Genomic DNA, 22,335 nt, shown 5'->3' with positions numbered 1-22,335 from the left:
GATTGGACGAATCCCCAAAAGAGTCTCGCTGCTCGTCGTTGATTGGTCGTGTGGTAATCATGGGGGCTGGTTCAATAACAAAGAACTACAGTGTTGCTTCATTGTAAAGCTCATTTCTTCATATGATTCAGTCACTCAGCTTCTTGATAGTTATCTACCTGACCCACTTTAATCTGCGGAGGTTTTTTCTCCCCCCTTTTTTGGTTTTTAGATTCCAGAACCACTAACTGATGAATGAACGATCATTATCACCTTTAACACTATTTAGGCTCTGCAGGGAGAGAACTTTAATGAAAAGCGTTGTGAGAACACACATAGCCTTTAGACACCATTCAGACTACGAAAGAAACAAACGTGCCTTTATTTGCGGTTGTATTTAGATTCCCTGGGGTAATATTGTGATTTTCTATGGTCATCTTAAGGTCGTTTTGTCTCTCATGTGTGTGTTTGCAGTTTTGTCACTTTGTGATACATTTGAATTTCACTTGATTGTGATTATTGTTTTTCTTTGTGGCTGTTTTGTGTCTTTATGTTGTTATCTTACATCTTTTGAATTGTATTACTTCAGGACCCATGGGTGTTTTAACTCCCTGCCTTATTCCATTGGGCCTGTTGAGTGATTTTGTTAGTAACTTACTATAAAGTAGTGAGATTTGACCTAAAATTCCTCACAGCATATAATTTTATCAGGTTTGAATCATTTGTGAATATTGGTAACTTGTTATTAAAGGCATTGACAAAACATTGGCAAATCTTTGCATCAGGAAGGGCATGAAACTTGGGGAAAAACAAGTATGCAAATCACACAAGATGGTCTCACTGGATTGGATGAGACCTGTGTTGACAACAACCATCTTCACTGCTGTTGACCAAAGCAGGGCTGATGGATGCTGAATGGTGGGTGACCTTTAAGGAGGAGGACACAGAGCTGGTTGGAGTAACAGTAGAAGAGTCATGGGATAGAGTGAGATGGAGACAGATGATCTGCTGTGCTGAGCCCTGAAGGAAGCAGCCGAAAGATGCAGAAAGTATGTCTTTAACTCCCTAGTGAAATGTACACGATAACATTTGATCTAGTTGTATGGCTGATTGTAGTGGCTCATACTCTCACCTCACATTTCAAAATATTCCCAGGCTCCAGTTTCCTCCCACAATCCCAAAACATACATTTGGGGTTAATTAGTGACTCAATTGTCTGTAGTTGTGAACAATAGTGAGTGATTGTATTTCTCCACTTTGCAAAACTTCAGTAAACTTCAGTAAACTATTAATAATCTACTGCAGATCGTAATATTGTCTTGTCAGGAAGTGGTATCACTAAGCCTTTAATCAAAGGCTTAGTGATAGTGCTCTTTCTCTTGACTTTGCAGCTCAATGTTTTCATTATTTGGTCTGCTCGCTCTGAGTTTCCATCACAGTAATTAGATGTTGTGTAACCGCTGATTAAAAACTCTTTTCCCGGTGGTCATCTATGATTTATGTTGTTATTCATTACGTTGAATCTCTCTAAGCCAGTCATGTTGGGGTGTCCAAACATGTTTTCACATCAGTATTTCCTTTTGAGAAAGTGGCACCAGTGATCAGCACTGGAGAACGAGTCAGAGAGAAGTGAGGCTGTGATCCTGAGATCAAACACGAGCGCCAGCTAACAGCTCGGCTGCTTGTTCTCTCATTTTCCTGCAGCGTTACAAGTTAACGGGACAGTTTGCAGCAGATTTCCAGTTTGGTTTCACACCCCAACGACTTGTAAACACAGAGGTTTGAGTGAGTGTCTCTTTGAGACGGAAACTGAAGAGTGAAAGCTTTTCCACCTCCTGAGTGGGGACCGATCAATAGGCCCTTTCCTCCCTCAGAAGGAAATACAAGTTAGAGGAATTAGCACAATGGAAAGAGTGCAGTTTGTTGCACTGCTGTTTAGAGAACAGGCTCTTCTGTGGATGTAGGTGAGAAGTCCAGCACCGCTAATCTATCAATCCACTAAAGACAGGATTAAATCTCAAGCTGATCAACATGTATATATGTATGTATGTATGTATGTATGTATATATGTATGTATGTGTGTATGTATGTATCTATGTATCTATTTATGTATCTATGTATGTATCTATCTATCTATCTATCTATCTATAATTTTTTAAAACTTCTGTATTGTGAATAATTCAAATCACTTGCCAGGATGTTCTTCCTTGTCAAAGGACGATTGTGAAAAACTGCTGAAAAGAAATTATAAATTAATCAAACAGTTGAACTGAACTGAAAAAAAACAAAAAGACTTTCCTCCACAAATTCAATTACATTTCTCTATGAAATAACAGGACGTGCAAAGTACATCTAAGATATGCTCAGTGGACCTGAAAAGAAGAGAGGCTACGATTAATTAAATCATTTATTTGTGTGATCCTCTGTACATAGACACAGAGATCTCTGGTAACTACTGTATTTATACGCCCATATGTAGATTTTAAGCGAAGACAATAAAAAAACTAAAATATATAATCTTTATTTAATATATATTTATATTAGTTTTTGGTAGTGTTGAAGAGCATTATACTGTATGTGCACCTCAAACGCAATCAAAAATAATACACAGACATTATGTGTAAACACAATGTTTGAGGACCCTCTCGCAATGGAGATGCTACATGTCAAAGGTGATATAATAATAAATACTGTAGAAAAAAACAACAACAAAAAACCCTCCAAACAGCAAATGTCAGGTAAACACATTGCTCTTTATTTTAGCAACAACAACACGATGAAATATTCTCCTCCTCATCAATAATCTTTTTTTCCCTTCTTGCTCTGAACAGCAACAGTCTGGCATCAGTACACCAGCTTAAGGCTTTTTGTTTCTCGCTTTGTGTTTGAGGTACAGCCCCGCCCAGCTCCTGCCACCACGAGCTTCCTTTTTATGGTGCCATGTGCAGTTGTTACATGATGAACTCAGTTAGCACCAAAACCAAAGCCTCTTTGGCTTTTTTGTGTTGTTGTTTGCGTGTCTGTTGTTCTGCAGCAGTGGTGGTAAAGGTGCTTGGTGGGCTATTTATTTATCTGTGTCATCTGGGAAAAACGAGCTGAATGGACAGTGTTTACAACAAAACTGTCATTATCTCGACACAGTTTCAAATAAATTCAAATGCACAAGGCAGGACTTGTTTACACCCACATACACTCAATCACATGCTGGTATGTGAGCTCAGACGCACACATACACGTCAACACGCACAGTTTAGAAACGTCCCATAGGAAACAGCCCTGAAAGACAAACTGGCAAAGGTTCATTTTACGGGTCTACAGGTTGATAGTTTCCTGGAAACAGTCCAAAGAGAGAAACCATAATTCAATTTTCTTTGTCACTAATTGGAGATGAACTGTGCTCAGGTGGTGAAATACAAAATTGTACTTTTTTTTTAAATTAAATTGTAAAGCACCACAGCTGAATCTGTAAAATATTTCAATTATATTGTAATTGAGTGACAGTGAGGTTTTAATTTTTTCATGAATATAAAACAAAAGCAGCCAATTGAAGAGACAAGAACAACCCATGAGAAGCTACATGACTGTTTCTGCTATCTGAACACAATTTGTCAAAGGAAAGTTCTGGGAAAATTAGGAAATAATGGACGGGTATATAAAAGTGTCAATACCAGGACTACTTGCCTTCAATATATCGAAGCTGTTCCGACCAGTCTGGTGTCTGGAGCTATTACTGTGTTCTTTCTTTTTTTTTTTTTTACGTTTTTCAGACAACAAAGTATCGATACGGTACAATTACAGACAGCGCTGTCCCTCTGCCTCTTCGTCATTCTACAGTAATTTACATGTAAATGAACGTGTGTCTTGCTCTTGTGTGAGCTGGATGTGCTATGAGAAGAGCGCTGTGGAGAGCCCAGTCAGCAGGATCATGTCATGTTCATTTTGTTCATCCACATTCTGGAGGAAGGTGTAGTGGTGGCATGTTCCCAAAAAATAACAAACTGCTTGTAAACACACACAAATCTCTTTTTGTGTTTTTTTTTTTTTTCTTTTTAGCTCTAGCTTACCTGGAAAACAAATATAGTACCACAGGAATGTTGTAAATCCCACAAACAGCACGGAAATGCTCAAAGCCTCGTCACAAATAATCACAATTTCGTTCTCTTTTTTTTTTTTCCCTCGTTTTTACATTCAACTGAAATGTTGCTTTTAAATCACCCTTCAGAGCGAAAGCAACCTTTTTCAGAGACTCCTTCAACATGAGTGAAAAGCTATGGGAGATGACTGGTATGGGGATCGCAACCTGTGTTGTGTACATGTTGTAGATGTTTAAAACGACAGAGCGCACCTCACCTGCTCATGATATTTTAGTATTAGCTGCCATAAATAATCATGCATGTTGAAGGTTTGTCTCTGTCATCGACCGCTTGGAGAGGTTGTGCTGAAACACACTTCACTGAGGAGGACTTTGTGCCTCTGATTGACAACAGCTCAACTTCTCTGTTTGCCTGTGCTTCTGTCTGCGCTCGCCCCGCGGCGAGCTTCACCACTAACGTCCTGTACCACGTCCTGACCTGAGAAATGATACAGAAAACCAAGAATATGCACCGTCGTGAGACCACACCACAGGATTTTTCCTTTGTGAAAAATAAAGACACAACACCTACTCCCGTTCTTTGCCTGTCTGTGTCCAGCACACAGAGAGCAACCAAGTCGGAGCAAGAACAGGCTGCTCAGTGAGAGTCATCCTCCTGCCATCTTTATTTAAGGCAGGGCACCTGCAACAGCAGCGAGCTGAGTCACAGCCCCTTCAGCACGTCACACGGTGGTCTCGTACTCCATCACTTCTTTGGGTGTACCTAGGCAGCGGTACTGAATCCTTGGCGTGACCGGGGCAGCACTCTCGAGCACCAGGATGGTTTTACGCAGTCGGCGGTCGATGTAGTGGGCGTCCCAGGCGGGGTATCTCTTCCTGGGAAGGTCTATTCTGATGACTGGCCCCTCTGTCCTGGGTGTGAGCTGGGACACCGGCGCCTGAGCGCCTCGAGGCGGCCGGACCTGAAACACGTCTCCGTCCACCCCAGGCCCTTGCTCTCTCTCTGACCCTTTAGTTCTCTGAAGGGTCCTGGGGGGGCTGCTCACCAGGTCAGGAGGGAGGCTGGCGATCGGGGAGGCCAGCACCTCCACGGGAACCTCCTTCTCTACAATGTAGCCCCACCCCCAGACCGAGCCATCGGGGTGCAGCAGACAATAATACACAAACATAAAGAAGGTGCCCAGAGCGTAGCTGCTGGCCACCACACACACCATGATGACAACGTAGAAGTCTGAGGCGCGGGGGCCAGGGTGCAGGTACCAGGCGGTGGTCAGCGCCACGTTCTCGATGAACACCGTCAGGCTGTAGATGAGCATCCTGCAGCGTGTGCGCCCCTCTCTCACGCTGAACCAGCAGAAAACGTACACGATGCCCACCATCATGTTGTAGATGATCTCCTCCCATTTGGACATGCAGAAGTCTGTCTCGCCTTGAATTATCCAAAACGTCATGATGCACCAATGGGCGACGATGAAGATGCCGAAGTAGAGCTGGAACACGGAGGCGAAAAGGGCGAAGGCCAGCGTTCGCGCTCCGATGGCGAACAAGTGCCACAGTATCTGAACTATGACAGCCTTGTAGGTCATGGGCAGCTTATCGTCTCGAGAGTCCCTGAGGACTTTCTGATAGGAGGAGATCATCCAGGCGAGGGATATCAGTGAGGCAGAAGCTGAAAGCCCTGAGGAGGCAGAGAAGGGGAGGGCGAGAGAGGAAGATTTAGAGAGAAGAGTTAGATGGGACGGAAAATGCTGTGGGATAACCGCCTTAACATTTAGCACAGGAAAAAAACCAACACACAATTTCCCGCTGAGCGGAGGCCTGACTGATGTGACTCATCGTGCACAGAGTGGGCCGCAGACACGTGAAGGACTGATGTGACGATTTATTTGTGACATGTCGATGGTGGCTGTGTGGTGATTGGTCATTTTGGAGGCACTCACCCTGAAGAGGACGCACATGACCGACCTGGATCATGATGCTGAGCTGCAGCACCAGCTGGGGGGCGCTCTTCAGGAAAGACTCCAGCAGACGCAGCATGCTGATGTCAGCGCTCTCGAACATCATCCTCCAGTAGTAGTGGCGGCGCTCCGGGTCGCCGTGCCAACGGCTCTGCACGCCCAAATACAAGGCGTGGACGTACCTGCACGTTCGAGGCAAACATACTTTTATTATCAGCGCACAGAGGAAAATCAGAAAAATCTGTTGGAGGTCAGTGAGCTAGAGGAGCTTTCTTAAACATATTGTGAGCAAAATTTCAGGAAATATCTAAGTTTGTGACGGAGCATTTTCACCGCTGTGCTGACAAAATCCAAGGTAGAAAAAAAAAAGTCTCTGATTTGGTTTTAATATTGTGCTTCAAAAAGAGACACAGAGTCTTAGAAGTCAAAATTCATTATTGCAAGTTGGTACATTTTTGCCAAAAAGCTGGTTACTTCCTCCTCTACGATTCAGATTAGTCTGAAACTGAAGTAAGCAGCTCTGTGGTTATAATTCTAGTGCAGGCATCAGAGGGGGAACGTGGAGTCTGTCTGAAGACTCTTCAAATGAATTAAGTCAAAGGGCTACAGCAAAAGAAAGAAAAAACACGAGGAGCTGCAGGGAGAAAAGAAATACCAAAAAAATGCTTTCAGCCTGGTTCTCTGATTGAAGGCTGAAGGGAAAAAAAATTTGCTTTATTGACATGTAGTTCCACCTCTTTCACAATCTGTAAAGCAGTGGCCTTGTATGACTATAACACATATTAAAACGCCGAACAAATATTTGTGGTTATTTGAATGACAGAGGTGGAAAAAGTACAAGTAGAAATTCAAATGCTTGTATACAAATTAGTTGAAAAAGAAGAAGTACTAATTTAACTTTTTGTTCCACGTAAAAGCACTGAAAACTACTGAATCTCAGCCGTTTATTACACTTGTGAGTTGCTCGTTTAAAACCTAATGAAAAATAGTCACTAGTGTATAGTTATCTCTCTCAATCGGGCCGGTGTTATTAATGTGCACAGAGCTGAATTTGATGTGAGACATTAGCTGAGCCGTCAGCTTTGTGTGCATCAATTTAACGACTGATTCACTCTTTCAGCTCAAGTTACATCAGTTATCCAAAGGACGACACTGTGAAATCTGTGTGGTGGCAGTCATCGAAACAGTTATGATGACAAGCGAAAGACAACAGGAAGCATTAACAGAACAGCTACCAACACGCAGACAGAAGCAGACATACAGGTTAGTGAACTTTACTAACAAGCTCAGTCAAACGCTGGCCTCCGCGACTGTGTTACACATCTTATATTAATACGTTACTAATGCAGTACTGCCAAACAAGTGCCAAACACTGAATTAAAAAGGAAAAGAACAGGATTTAATGTGTTCTTGCAGAAGAAACGGACAACTTTGAAGGACATTTGTACCAATCTCCCGCTGACATCATTTATTTTAATAAGCCGGTGAATAGAATTCTGCTCTGAACGAGCTCCATTATCAACGTTATCTGACTCATTTCCCACCACGTTCCTGCTGTGTTTCATTGTTACAGATGTCACATTCAGCAGGAGCTTTTCTTTCTCTGTGGCCACACCTTCCTCTCCTGTCCTGTACTTTTTAAGTTGATTTCAAATCTGTGGTAAACACCGATTGCCTGTTATTGTTCTGTGCATTTAGATTGAACTTCATGTTTATTCTAGGATGTGACGATTCGGCCGAGCATGCTTTGCCTTGTTCTGATACAAGAAGTAAACGTGCAGGAGAGCCAGAAAAATAAACACTTCGGTTATCTGCTGATTGCAGAGAATTCTCCATAGGTGCAGTGATAATGTGTGTGTGTGTGTGTGTGTGTGTGTGTGTGTGTGTGTGTGTGTGTGTGTGTGTGTGTGTGTGTGTGTGTGTGTGTGGGGTGGGTTTCCACCGACCTTAGGTAAAAGATTATCTTCAGAGGGCGCATAAATGTTTGAAAAGCACCGGTGCTTGTTGCGGAGGACTGAAGCTATAAATGTCTCGGTAATTGCCTCGGGGAGAAGGGTCAGAAGAGCCCCGTGTCAACAAGCCCACTGAACCACGAGGGAGTTTGTGTAACCCCCCTTTTTTTTTATTTTTGTTCTTCTTCCAGCTACACTGAGTGTGCCTTGGGATGCTGCACACTGAGAAAATAGAGCATATGTGCTGTAATGAGGGTCAAAGACACACACACACACACACACACACACACACACACACACACACACACACACACACACACACACACACACACACACACACACACACAGTTTCATTGCACGCTCTTTTTTCTGTGACACGGCCCCATATCACATCACGAGCGAGCTGACATTTAATTCTGGTAGCCGGCCCCAAATTGATCTCTGTTCACCTGACTAACAGTGTATCAGTGTCGGATCTTTCCCGAGTTAACGGCTGAGGGTGAAACGCACGGTGGTAATCCTCTTAATGTGCAGACACGCCGGTCTGAGAGCAATGGCAATATGAATGGGGCATGGACAACAGCTTTAATGGCATTACCGGTAATTCTGTGCCGCCACACTGTTTTAATGCGCTCCTGGACACACTCACTCTCACAAAGACACACACACACACACACACACACACACACACACACACACACACACACACACACACACACACACACGAGTCGTCCAAGTCTCCGGGAGGAAATAAGGAATCAATATATATTACCCATAGGGCCGTCCTTAGAAGCAGGAAGAAGGAGGCCACAAAGGAAAGACTGTATATGCAGATCAATCAAACGATTGATTTGCATTTGATTCCATCGTTACACATGATCTGTCCTCCTGTAACACCCCAATACGTCTATAACGTACAACTTTGAGTGTGTTTTATCCAACCCTGGTCCCACCGCAGTTGATCTGAACGCCTCCTCCAGGCTGGCAGCAGTTCAGAGCTGTCAAAGCCCATCAGAGGGCTCTAAGCCTGAACACCGACTCACACTCACTGACTGAGTGGCTGACCTACAGACCCACTGCCACCCATGTGAGAGTAATGCCAATGTGCACACTGGTTTCTCTGAAGTGTCCTCTTAATTAAACAGATTTAAGCTTTTTCTTTTTTAAATAGAAAATTCCTCCAGATATGATAGAAAGAAAAAAAGAACTGCTGGGAAACTGGAGAATATGGATTTTTCTAAACACAACAGCCAGAGCCTGAAGGTAGGAGCTGAAAATACACTGAGGAGAGAAACAAGTTCACACATCACTGGAAATCAAAAAGCAACCCTGTGACGATTCATCACCGTCACTTGTGAGGTTCCTTCTTGTTTCAAAAAGAAACCCAAATGGCAAAAAGGATTTTCTCTAGTTTTCTGTACAGGGGGGGATTGGTGAGGATGAGTTTTAATGGTTTTCTGAGAGATGATTGACCTAAAAGCCCCTCGGGGTGGGGGGAGGCTGGGGTGGGAGAGTGGGTGGAGTCTAATTCTCCCATTACAAGCCAGGGACATTTGTCAAACAATACAAAAAGACATTGTGGTAATTTGGCCACAGTCCTCCCTGAATGATGGGGATTTAAACTGCAGGGAGGGATCCATGCACACAAGCACACACACCGTGTAGTAGTTCACCCCGCATCCCCCCCCAGACTCACCTCCAGACCTGGGCCAGCTGAAACATGTGAACGACGCCCTGGAAGATCCACATGAAGCCTCTGCAGCAGCTCCGGGCTCCTCCCCCGGTGCCCGGCCCGGCGGTGCGGCCAGCGCCCAGCTCCCCGCCGCCGTCCTTGCTGCTCAAGTCGCCCTCCTGCGCTCCGGACGCCGCCACCACGGCCGCCGCCGCCGTGCCGCTGTCCACCGTCTCCGAGAAGTCGTAGGCGAACCATCGGAAGCTCAGCAGCTGCACGACCACGGACGGGACGATGACAAAGACCAGAGTCAGCGCGAAGAACCAGTAGTCCCTCCTGAGGTAGTAGTCCGCGGCCAGCCACAGGTCTGAGGCCCCGTCCGAGAAGAAGACCAGCAGGGCGCACAGCGTCCAGCAGCAGTCCGCCAGCGAGTAGCGCTGCTCGGCGGGGCGGCGCGGCGGAGGCCGCGGGTCCGACCCGGAGGGACACTCGGCGGGTGGGAGCTCGTTTCGTAGGGAGATGGGTGCTCCGTCAGATTTCGCGGCCATGTTTGTTGTAGGGAAGAGAGTGAGGAGTAAGAGATGGGAAAATGATGGAGAGGAGGGGGAGGGAGGGAGGGAGGGAGGGGGGTCGCGGAGCCTGACGGTCCGTATGCACGCGTGAGGGAGGAGAGAGAGAGGATGGAGAGAGAGAGAGGATGGAGAGAGAGAGAGGATGGAGAGAGAGGGGGGGTGTCACCACCGCTCAGCAGCTCTGATCTGCATTAAACACGTTGAAAGTCCAGAAAAAAGCTGCGCGTCGCATCAGAAGCTCAAACAAAGAAGATCTCCGAGGTCATCATCATCCTTCACATCCCCTCATTCATAAACACTAACTGCCTGCAGCAAGAGGTCAGAGAAGAACAGGATACTCCAAGTACCCAAACACCAGCTTTAACATGTCAAACAGGCTCCACCAAAACAATCTAGGTTGTTTAGAATGAGAAAATAAAAGCTGTTGAACCATTATTAGGGATCAGCTGTGAGGCTCATATGCATGTTTGACCTTTGGGTTGAAAATAATAAACACACATGAAGAGCTACATGATGTAAGGGAGATTCTGAAACTCCCTTACATTCTTGCCTTACATCAGCCGTATGTCCTGTTACAGGAGAGATAGTGACTGGAGTCTCGTTCCCCTTTAACTCTGAAAAAAGAACAGTTTGTCATGTTTGGGCCTAATATAACAATACAGGATAACGACAATTTGAAGCAGGACATGTTTTTAAACTGATTTCAGAAAAATGGATCAATCACGTGTGTTGTTTTGTCCTCTAGATGCTGTTTTCTAACATAAAATTAAAACAAATCGTTGATCAAACTGATCCCTTTTATAAATAAAATAGAACATCTGTCATAATAAATAATGCAGTGCAGTAATATAGGTTATTTGGCCTGTTTAGACACAAAATAGTAACACATCCATGAACGTGAATTAAGGTATGTGAAGACAATAATATGGTGAAAAAGCAGATTTCCCCATCATTTCATCCATACTGTGAAATTTCCATATAAATTATCTGAAATATTTCAAGCCCTTTCTGTTTGATCCTTTGTGATTTTAGCCTAGTCATGAAAATCAAGAGTATCTTAAAATATATTTGATAAAATCATAGGTTTCTTTAACGAAAATTTAAAAAATCTAACTTTGTAAGGGCTGACAAAACAGAACTGATGTTATTCAGATTGTGTAAAATGCCCTTTTAAGGGGTCATATTATACAGCTTTTCAACACTTTCACATGGGTCCACGTTGTATTCATTTTATTAGGCCACATCCAGCTTTTCCTTGATTTTCAGCCATTTGAATATTGGATCATATGAGGCACATTCAAAATCTGCTGTGTCTGTGTGAACTGGACTGGCTCCGCCCACACATGCCCATATTGAGAAGAGGAGGAGGTACTTCTTCTGGCAGTGCCATCTGCCAGAGTAGAGCTGTTTAATTGTGGGAGGGTCAAAGGGAGGGCCTACCTTGATTGGGTTTGGCTAAACCCCCGATGACACTAGGGTTTGATTTCTGATTCGCTCGGAACACACTTTTTCAAAATTGAAACAAGCCAGGGAGAGAGAGGACAGATTTTCTTCACTTCTAGGGTGTCATTTCCAGGTATGGGAACAATTACTACTGTAGAAAAACCATTAGAAAGTGAAAGTTTCATAATATGAGCCCTTTAAAGCAGAACTCAATAATATACTATTGATCTTTGAGTGACCATATTTGGTGTCTTCTACATTTCTTGTTGTGTACGCCTCACTCAGGAGTGGCTGGCAGTCTCACAATATATTAGTTATTTAATATTGAGATATGTGACACTTTCACTTTACAATCATGACACGCAAACTTGGATTTTGACCTTTGAGGAGCAGTAAGTATTTCAGCGATTGCTTTGTAACTAGTTAGTAGCACATACGGGTAATAAAGACATATCAGTGGGCTATTTTATGCCGTTGAGTTTAGATTACTCTGCTATATCCGTGTCCGAGAAGAACAAAAACTTGTTCAAAACAGCACCAACTTTAGCTGAGCATCACAAAAAAATAAATAAATTTGTTCAATTAGTTTTTGATTCAGATCACATATTCTGATGAAATAGCAAAAAAAAATGTTTCATATTATAAACAGCAAAAAGGAAAAACTATTTTCAAAATGACAAAAATCGAGACCCAGAGTAATGAAAATGTACTAAAATTTAATCATTCATAAAAGCTGGAAAATCATCTGTGACAGGGTAACACAAGAAGCAATATTAGAGTTGGTTTAGTACAATATATTTTCAGCCTCAAGACACAAATCAGAACGCACCATTTTCCCCATCACTCTATAAAATACTAATTTCCTTAGCTTTATTATGCAAAAATGGAAGTAGAATATATTATGGGAAATATGGAAGGCTTGCAGCTCTCAATATAAAACAAAGTCACTTAGGAAAGATGTTATCTCGTCAATGCACATCCTTGTAAGTAGGAGCGAGTAACTTATGGCCAATGATGCATCTTCATTGACACTGTTAGTGCAGAAATGTACAAGAAGACCAACATTTCACAGGATTCCTTTGCAAAGGTATCGTCACAATATGCCAAAGATCGATGTTACTTTTAATAAAAGGTTTTAGTTCCCGTCTGGATTTTACTCCATGGTCTCCTCTTTTACACTGATATTTCCAAAAGAAAGACACCTTGGAGAAGAGAGAAAAAAATAACAGTTGTCATCAGGCTGACGGAAAAAAAAAAAAGGTGGATTTCTTTGCCATTAAAAAGCAGAAAAGAGTATCTCGAGAGTATGTGCCATCTCCTGCCATTTCGCGAGTGGTGAAGTTTTCTGTCGGCCCATTTCAAAACGCTCTGGAGAGGACTTGGAATGCTGGCACGGTCCACTGGGAAACAGTTAATCATTACACGTTTCTGCAAGGAGGAAAAAAAAACTGTCAGAACATGCATCTACATCTTCACCCAAGTTCAAACAGACACACTCTTGCCTATGTAAACTGATCATCCACAACATTATGACCACGGGCAGGTGGCAGGTGCCGGCTGGATGACTGGATCAGAGCATCGCTAAATCTGCAGCTCTTGTGGGAAGTTCACAGGTTGTAATATTCAGTTTCTATCAAAAAGTTGATAGCAACAAGGACTCATTAATGCTCGATATACCATGAAAAACCCGCCGTGTAATGTCCAGAAGTCTGTCACTAACAAGTTGTTGCCATAAAACACAGCAGATCTTCAGAGACCTGATGGGGCCCACGCCTCAACAGGTCTGGGCAGTTCTGGGCCTATTCACTACTCACATTACTCTTTAGGTGTACAAATAAAAGCCCCAGCAGCTCGAACAAGTTTTTCTTTGGACTGTTTAAAGACCGTCGAGTGGTTGCTGAACATCCAGATCATCAATAACAAACACAAAGGGAAGCGTTTGATGTAAAATGAATGAATCTTCCTTTGTTTCCTGCTCACTTCATGACTTCCTCGTCGATCAGCACGAGCAGGAAGAATTGTAGCGAGCTGCACTGTACAGCAGCCGGCCACGCTTTTCAACAAAACTGTAAATGAAGCAAGTCCTGCGCTTCAAACAAAACTTGTTGTTTTCAGCTTTTGGTTTGTTTTCCAGCCTCCTGCCATCACAGAAAAAACGTTCTGTGTTTTCACTGATGTGAAAGTTTCATTATCACAGTGTTGCAATGCAGCCTTGTTTCAGAACGACATGTTTACAGTCGCTCAACCGAGCTCCAAGTCTCCAGAGACTCATTTTCATATCAAAGACGGGAGACGCTAAACCAATTACTTACATTCACAAACCTGTGAAATCACAGACAAACACACTGCGTCTCCGGGGAAACCGAAGCTGCTAAATTAAAGTTTTATTTATTGGATTTGTTGCATTGAAGAGTCCAAACATGCAGACTGTCATATGGAACAGTTACACTAATTAAGCAGCAGGTGGAGCCACAACATTTGATGAAATTGAGCATTTTATAATAAAATAAAAATATTTTTTGATCCAAGTGAAAATGCTCAGCCTCTAAATTGATTGGAACACATTTAGACACTGGATAAGAGTTTCACTGGATAAGCAGAAGCCGGTGTGGCAGAGTGCATTAAGGGACTTCAGACAGCTTCCATCTCTTCAGCTTCAACACCCAGAAGACTTTGTAGAGAAGCTTTTAGAAGAACATCGGCTGTTTCAATCGGCATTTGCCCATTTTATCTGAAGTTACTTAAAGTCACAGTGTTTGTCATTCAAAATGAAGTAATAATCACTGCCACAGATCTCTAAACGTTCAGTGACAACCAGAGCTCAGCGAGCAGCAGAGACCCGCCAGTGGAATAAATTTTGTTCCGACTCCCACTCACCTGGCCCGGAGCTGCCGTGGGAGGGCATTTTAGAGCAGCGTGCAATTCGACTTCTTTTTTGTCTTCTTCTTTTCCATCGGCGTTTTTCTGTTGATCTGTCGCACCAGATCATAGAAAATCTACAAGAGGAAAAACTTGGCTGTCTCAACGTGTATTTGCTCTAGCAGTGGAAAGCGAACAGGAAGAGAATCAAAACAAAACTCAAGAAAGATCTTATCTGTGAGCGCTTCAGTCGACACTGAAAGCAGCTGCGCACAAACTGGGAGAGACTTTACAGACGTTCGTTTTCTTCAGCAAACAGAATATTGAATCATATCACTCTTAAAACTTTATAATTCAGTGAACAGATTGTTATTCTCTGTAGTAGACCAGCGGAAGAGATGCTCTGCTTCTGATTTGAGGATTTCTGTCTGGTAAAAAGTTTTTCCTCTCCACTGTCACAGATGCTGGATCATGTGGGATTTTTTGTTTGTTTGTTTGTATTCAATTAATATGTAAAGCACTGTGTGATTACTATGTTGTAAGTGGTGTTGTACAAATGATTAAGAATGGAAAGTGAAGGTAAACATCTTTACTGGATACCAGTGAGACTAAACTATCCATCTGACTCACTTTAACACCTGATCACTTAATTTCTATTAGGAAACGTTTGCATCATTTGCTCTTACCTCATTAACATTGATCTTTGATTTAGCTGAAGTCTCTAAAAAGGCACAGTTGCTCCACTGACGGGCCAGGTTCTGACCCTGCTCCTTGCCGACCACGCGCTCGTCCTCCAGGTCGCACTTGTTCCCCACCAGGATCATGGGAACCTGCACGATCAACACAAATCAAACAATCAAGGCCCCGAGTCATTTCGAAGATGAGACACACATGTGAAAAGTTGAAGTGAAAAAAGGTAGCAACTGCTTGATATTTAGGAACCTGTGGCAGGACAGAAGCAGCAGACTCATGCATGAAAGTCATGCAGATAAACAGATCTGAGGTGAACCGAGTGCAGCGACACCAAGTCAAAGCAAACAAGAAAGTTCACATTACACACTGAAAAAAATTATAATTCTTGATCCATCTTCATGATGACTTCCCAGTAACACTCAAATAATAAACCTCAAAGCATCAACCAGGAGTGAACCTGAAACCTGTTTAAAATAAAACCGAACTATCTCACTAACACCCAGAGCCTCTTCGTGTTTTACCAGTTTCAATGTCACCAAAGCTGCAGGATGCTACTTCTTATAAGACTATTACACATTATGTTGAGCTGTAACGACGAATTAATGGCTGGAAACGAATGAGCAAAGGTTTAAACCGAGTTTTCTGTGGAGATAAAAAGAGAAATTACCATTCAAAATGTGGGAAATATTATGGTCAGTTACAAGTAAAACATTACTCCTCTGACTAGGTAGGATATCTTTTTAAATAACAGGAAATCCAAACATCCTCATCACTCAGTGCTGCATTTGCGTGCAAAAATCTGTGAGACCAGAACCAAGACAAGACAAGCAACCCGTTATGAATAAATAAAGCAGCCGCTCAGCGTGCGGCACATCCTCCCTCCAAATCAAATGATGAGGTGACAAAGGCTGAAGGTGGGAGAAAGCGTCGTGCAACAGCTCTGACATTTCCAGCCTGTCACAAAGTCCCCCCCCCCCCCCCCCGGAGCTCTGAACTCTTCCCCACAGAGCTCGCTCTAATGAGGGCGCCATGAGCCCAAGAGGTGACCCACACAGATGACATGGAGGAGAGAAACAAGTCCTCAGTGAAGACGAACTCTCAGAGGACTGAGGAGGCGAATCACAGCTGATGCGTCCCAACATTTTACCACTCACAGCTCAAACCTGTTCAATGAAATCATGCACCCCCTCAGGAACACATCAAGGAAGAATTGGACCTAATCTAAAGCTCATGTTCAGCCTTAAAGTCAATCTTCTCGGGTGTATTTAAGCTTCTGTAACAATCTTTTGTGTTGAAATGAAGTAAATAATTACCCGAGCATTATACAAAATACTTCATCTGTCAAAATATTATTCAAACATTTAAATGAGCTTAACTTCTTCCTGTCCTTCATTATGTTTAAGTAGCTGCTATTTTCTATGAGCAAACTAAACTGTCTTTTATTTTCCGATGGAAAGGGAAGACTTGTATTCTTATTTTCTTTCTTTTTTCATTACACAAATGGACTATTATCAGTTTAACTGCCAAGTCAGTGACAGGAACATTTCCTTCCAGTGTGATGATGGAGGAAAAAAAAAAACCTTTCACTGATTAAAAAAAAAAAAAAAGAGCCTGTATGAAGGAAATGTTTAAACAATTTGAAGCAAAGTAAACATTATAAATACTAGATGACATGAAAATAAGCCAGGATCATATTAGTTTGCAACTTTTGCAGGTTTTTGTTATGAAAACATTTGATCACATAAATTAACGGGAAGCATTATGAAAACTTAAGATGAAGTTTTAAAGAGGTCTCCACTCACGTCCTCGGTGTCCTTTACTCGCAGGATCTGTTCCCGGAGGTCCTGGAGGTCGTTGAACGTGGACTGAGCTGTGATGGAGTACACCAGAGCAAAGCCTTGACCGTTCTTCATGTACAGGTCCCTCATCGCTGTGAACTGTTCCTGCAAACCCGCCACACAGAGGAGACGCCGTCAGAGGCCCGTCCACCTTCACCTCTTCACCAAAAAGCAGAGCTCCACTCTACTTACTGTGCCAGCTGTGTCCAGGATCTCAAGCATACATTGCTGCCCATCAACCTCCACCTGCTGTCATAAGAAAAAAAAAATACATTTAGAAGGAGAATGAAGGTGTTAAATTCAGCTGCTGTCAACGTTCGTTTCTGACTATACCTTTCTGTAGGAGTCTTCTATTGTGGGGTCGTACTTTTCCACAAATATGCCTTGCACGAATTGGACTGTCTGAAGTGGACAAAAGAAGAGGGAGGGGTCATCACTCCAGCTTGTCGTCATCATCATCATCATCATCATCATCATCATCATAATGATCATCATCTTCCCACAACAAAATGTAATTTCAGTAAAACTCACAAAATACCAAAACAAACATGTTTAAGCAATCAGAATAGTGACATTTTAGGTTTCGCCATCTCAACAGTAAAACATGTGCAACTCAAAGATATCAGCCGCTGTCAAAAGAAGAAACAAAAAGTGCTTTGCTGCAAAGCGCAGTCAAGTAATCTGTCCTCAACCATTTTCCTCCAAAGAAGAAGTGAAAGAGGAAGTCGACCTGCGCTTTGCTGGCGGCATAAATACGCACTTGGCTAAGTAGCAACATTCATCTCATGACATCAATCCAACTATCAATTAAAAAAAAAGTCAATACAGGATATTAAGAACAACAGTAATGTGTAAAGTGTGTTTATTATTGTAAGAAATAACATTTAGTATTAGTCCAAGCAAGTAAAGCAACTTGATAAACAACCTCCATGAATCCACTGAGCCTTTGTTGATTTAACAACATTAACTTGGTGTGGAGAATAAAGAGCCAACTTAGTGCGTTCAGTAAAATACATCACGATCGTGTGGCTCGCGCAGCTTGATTATATAAGTGTGACAGAGATTCGGCTCCTGGCAGCAGCCATAACTCACCAGTGCAGATTTTCCCACGCCTCCTGATCCCAACACCACAAGCTTGTACTCACGCATGGTGGGCAACTTCACTGGACAGCACAAGAGTCTAAGAGAAAACAGAAGAAGGGGGAAGAGTGAGACTGAGCCTCATCGTGGAGTATCGAGCGACAATACCATCAGCGATTATTACAATAACCTGCAATCGCAGCAGGTCTCATCCATAGTTAAAATAGTAGAGCAAAGTTCCCTTGAACCAGGAGGCAAACAGAAGAAGCACCGTCTACTGCTGACGCCGAACAAAATGTGGATCTTCAGATAACTTATCACGCATCTTGATACTGAAACTATTAACTGAGCTGATGTCACAGTGAACACCCCGTCAGCGCAGTATCCACAATGAAAACTCACTGTTGACATCAGCGGATTGAAACCTCGCTCCCCTGCCAAAAAATGAGCTCTCTCCCCCACCCACTACCAGGGGACTTCAGCTGTCATGATACGGGCGTCGCCTTTTCAGAAAAAAAAAAAAGATGGCGAATTGAGATATTCAGTAACAGAATAATGAAGGCAATAACACAAACATGCTAGTTTGAAGCCGCAGTGCACTGTGGAGCCATGGAGGGCTCAAAAGTACAGTCGGGAGGCAGTTCTAGTGCCACAAATAACTTCATCTCATTACAATAGAGGAGAAAGGCCACAGAGAATGACCTGTCATCAACTCCATCAGCCTGACACAGTTTAGACGGCGTGCATGGCCTAGAAAATATTGGCACCAAGAGGATCTGTCACAAGCATGGAATGTTCAGGATGAAGACAGACTGATTCTCTCACATTAGCCTGTGACACCTAAAGATTCAGGGGATAAAATATTTCAGTTTAATAAAAATAATTGTTCTTGTTCATATTATAATGAACTTTCCAGATTATGAGCGTTTGACCGATCACAGAAAAAAAGACATTTCCAGTCGATGGTGAAGGTCAGGGGTCAGACAACAGTACTTAGTCACAAACATGTACAATAAAAGCAATAGATGTAAAGTAGTGTTTTAAATATCACTGAAGTGGAAGTGGAACATTTATCTGACATATAAATGTCTAAGATGGGGGTGATACACAATAAAATCTCTTTGAATCTACTAATTATACCATGTCTGTGGGACCTTTGTCAAATGTTGAGACAAACAATACAAAAACCACTCTGTCACACTCCACTGGCATTTGCAATTCTAACAACGACGTATGAAGCAGCACCAGAAACTCTCAGTGTGAGCCGGGAATACAGGCCAGTCCACAAAGAGCCATTGTGATGACCCTCCTCTTCTCAAGTGCACCATACAAACAGAAAATGGAGATCAGAGGGTGCATGCATGACCATTACACTGAAATCATTACTGGGACGATGGGGGTGCGCTCAGGAAGGTGACGCCAGCATGTGCATGGAGCATTTGTTGGCCTAAAAATGGACATGGAGGCAAATCACACAGGGTTTAAAATGTAAATTTATGTGGGTGTCACGAAACTCGCTTCAAAGCCTTTGACATCAGATAAAAGCCAGCCTTCGTCTGATTAGATATGAGCCTGGACTCAAACAGTGGACAAGCACTTGAACACAACAACCTTCATCAATCGTACTCATAAAAGTGGTATTAACAGGGCCGCCTTTTAAAGGTTAACAGCACATAAACACTCACACACAAATACTGCATGATAATCAAGGAATAGGTTGCATAACATACAAATGAACAAAGCATTTGCATAAGTTTAGAGAACAAAAATACGTCTAGATAACACAGTCCTTTCTTGCAAACAGCTTCACTTACTGTGTACACGGCTGCTGCAGATGACAACTCCCTCTACATCTGTGGAGGGGGGGGCGAGAGACCCTCAGGTACACTGATGTCCACGGGAAGGTGCCAAGGGTTTGTTGGGAGCCACAAAAGCGAGGCTACGCCAAACTGCGTGCACAGGAAACTGGCCCTGAAGTGAACCAAAAACACAACAATGATTTTTCTCAAATCAACAGTTTGCTGACAACCACGTCGAAAAAGATCTTTATCAAAAGAAAGCTTCAAACCCGACACAAGCCAAAGGCAGTCGGAGGAGCTGCTGAAACCATCTGCTGTGCGGTGTGTGCTATCACATGGTGTGGCGCTTATTCTCTGGATGGACTACTTTTTACTGCAGGTGCTTTATGGAGTCAAGAGGTGACTTTTCAGATTACATAATGACAGACAAAACATTTCATTCAGGCTGAGGCTTTCGAAACCGAAAAGCTGAGCACGGGCTGACACACATTAAAAAGGATTTTAAGAGGCTATATAGGAATACATAAGGGGGTTTGACACATCTGTGTCCAGTTTCAAGAGCCATTGTATTACTATTTAAGTTTAAAAGCCTTCTCCTGAATCACTAACAATTACTGTGCCACCAAAGATGTACTGAACTAATGATTTAGTGACTTTACCGGTTGAGAATTAGAAAAAAACTAGTGAATACTTTCCCATTTTACTCAAAGTATGCTCATTTGAGGAATAAACACTGGACTGGTGATGTTTGAGAACTGTGCAGTACTCCACAGGACCCCTAGGGGTACAAACAACATCTTCAACGACTTGTTGCTGATTACCAAACAGTAGAAAAACTAATTGTGGATGAAAAAATGTTCACCCTGGTTTGGATGAAACTACCCTGCGGTTCAAAACAGGAACATATAGAAATAAAAAGGAAATGCACTTAAAGTCTGCTGAAATGCACAAACAAATCTTCAGTTACAACTCACACAAGAGTAAGTTTAGCAAAACTAAATCTCCAAATATCGATCACGGAGTAAAATATCGGTATGTGACAGAAAAGACGAAGAGGAGACAGCTTCGGTGACAACTTATATCGCAGTTAGTTTCGAGAGGAAGGGTGTGGCTATTAGTTTCCCAACGCAACAGACCGCTGCTCAAAACCACCGGGTAAAGTCTGAGAAAGTTCCGGCTCAGCGTACAGGAAGCGCAAGTTTATGTAAAACCGTGAAAGCGTATCGATCATTTATGCGCGTCGGATCAGAAGATGAACTTAGACCGTCGGCACGCAGCTGACAGGCTGAGCTAAATGCTAACCCAGACTGCTAGCCCGTAGCCTGGAAAAGTACGGCGACCTGTGCGCCCCCCAGCACCGCCACAAAGTTCTCTCGCCTCGGTTCACGAAGCACAAATCGAGCTCGGACTGTAATGTAAACTCACTTCGGGGAAAAAAACACTTAATTTTAATTTAAAGTTACTCGGCCGTTATAGCAACTATTTAGCTAACACGGCAAGTTAGCTAACCCGTTAGCGACAGACTAAAGTCTAAAGATTCTGCTTTCACTTCCACACTTTTATCTAAAACTCCAGTCGGGTTTGTGTCGGCAGGAGGACGACATAATACACGACTGAGAACAGAGGCGATACAGCCGCGCAGTATGTTACTTTCACTGAAAATTATGTTTGTGCCGATAACTCGATAGTTAGTCATTCGCTGATGTTAGCCGCACTGAGTTAGCATGGAAGCTAAGCTATTTTACCCACAGGAAATATTTCACAGAGGCAACCCCAGAGTTTCATCACACACAAATAAATGTCTACAGACTTAACGCGTACAGTAATGACACCAATCGCTGGGTGATTAGCTGCCAGATGACCGACTTTACACAGCGATAGAAGCTCCAGAAGACACTCACCGTGTTCCGCTATGTGTGCGCTAAATGAGCCTGTGGATGTACGGAAGGGTCGGAACGAGCCGCGGCCGCTGATTGGACGAGAGGCAGCTAATCACAGCGATCCAGGTTACTGCACGATTAAAGCGCACACGCATGCACACACACACACACACACACACACACACACACACACACACACACACACACACACACACACACACACACACTAGAATAAAATATTTTGGAATAGAATATTAATTTATACTCCAAATATATACTTCAAATGTGAGTAAACAACAGATGCACTGTCCACCCATCAATCAGGTGTTCAGATTGTTCGAGTGTCGGTCTGATGACCAAACATAGAGAGCCAATCACTCTGACACACTCGTTCATATTCACCAGTTTTTAGGGGGGGTGGACAAAACTCATGGATGCAAAGCAAGAACTTGCAACTCCTCACAGAAAAGTCTGGCCTGGACTCAAACCCACAAATTTCTCGGCAGGAGTGTTAACC

The 22,335-nt window shown here is 43.0% G+C and overlaps 2 protein-coding genes across 4 annotated transcripts; both read right to left on the bottom strand.

Moving 5' to 3' along the window:
- Positions 1-3,735: 3,735 nt before the first annotated feature.
- xkr7a (XK related 7a) lies at positions 3,736-10,414 on the bottom strand. The gene is made up of 3 exons (XM_080468845.1): positions 9,679-10,414; positions 6,013-6,212; positions 3,736-5,750 (listed from the first exon to the last, which is right to left on the bottom strand). The coding sequence occupies exons 1-3, from the start codon at positions 10,200-10,202 to the stop codon at positions 4,795-4,797; spliced, it is 1,680 nt and encodes a 559-aa protein (XP_080324971.1). The 5' UTR covers positions 10,203-10,414; the 3' UTR covers positions 3,736-4,794.
- Positions 10,415-12,365: 1,951 nt separating this feature from the next.
- On the bottom strand, positions 12,366-21,892 carry rap1aa (RAP1A, member of RAS oncogene family a). Of its 3 annotated transcripts, none has more exons than XM_080469605.1 (9): positions 21,840-21,892; positions 19,954-20,110; positions 18,152-18,239; positions 17,393-17,461; positions 17,252-17,308; positions 17,024-17,164; positions 15,215-15,358; positions 14,547-14,665; positions 12,366-13,097 (listed from the first exon to the last, which is right to left on the bottom strand). In XM_080469605.1, the coding sequence occupies exons 3-8, from the start codon at positions 18,206-18,208 to the stop codon at positions 14,576-14,578; spliced, it is 558 nt and encodes a 185-aa protein (XP_080325731.1). In that variant the 5' UTR covers positions 18,209-18,239; positions 19,954-20,110; positions 21,840-21,892; the 3' UTR covers positions 12,366-13,097; positions 14,547-14,575. The 3 variants fall into 3 exon arrangements, with proteins under 3 accessions (XP_080325731.1, XP_080325732.1, XP_080325730.1); XM_080469606.1 differs by having other exon boundaries at positions 21,760-21,861; XM_080469604.1 differs by lacking the exons at positions 19,954-20,110; positions 21,840-21,892 and adding an exon at positions 18,330-18,500.
- Between the last annotated feature and the right edge of the window lie 443 nt (positions 21,893-22,335).

Source organism: Lipophrys pholis (genome assembly GCF_963383615.2).
Source record: "Lipophrys pholis genome assembly, chromosome: 8".
NCBI classification, from domain to species: Eukaryota; Metazoa; Chordata; class Actinopteri; order Blenniiformes; family Blenniidae; genus Lipophrys; species Lipophrys pholis.
Note: the sequence above shows the minus strand (reverse complement) of the source record. Positions and strands in the feature narration are given on the sequence as shown.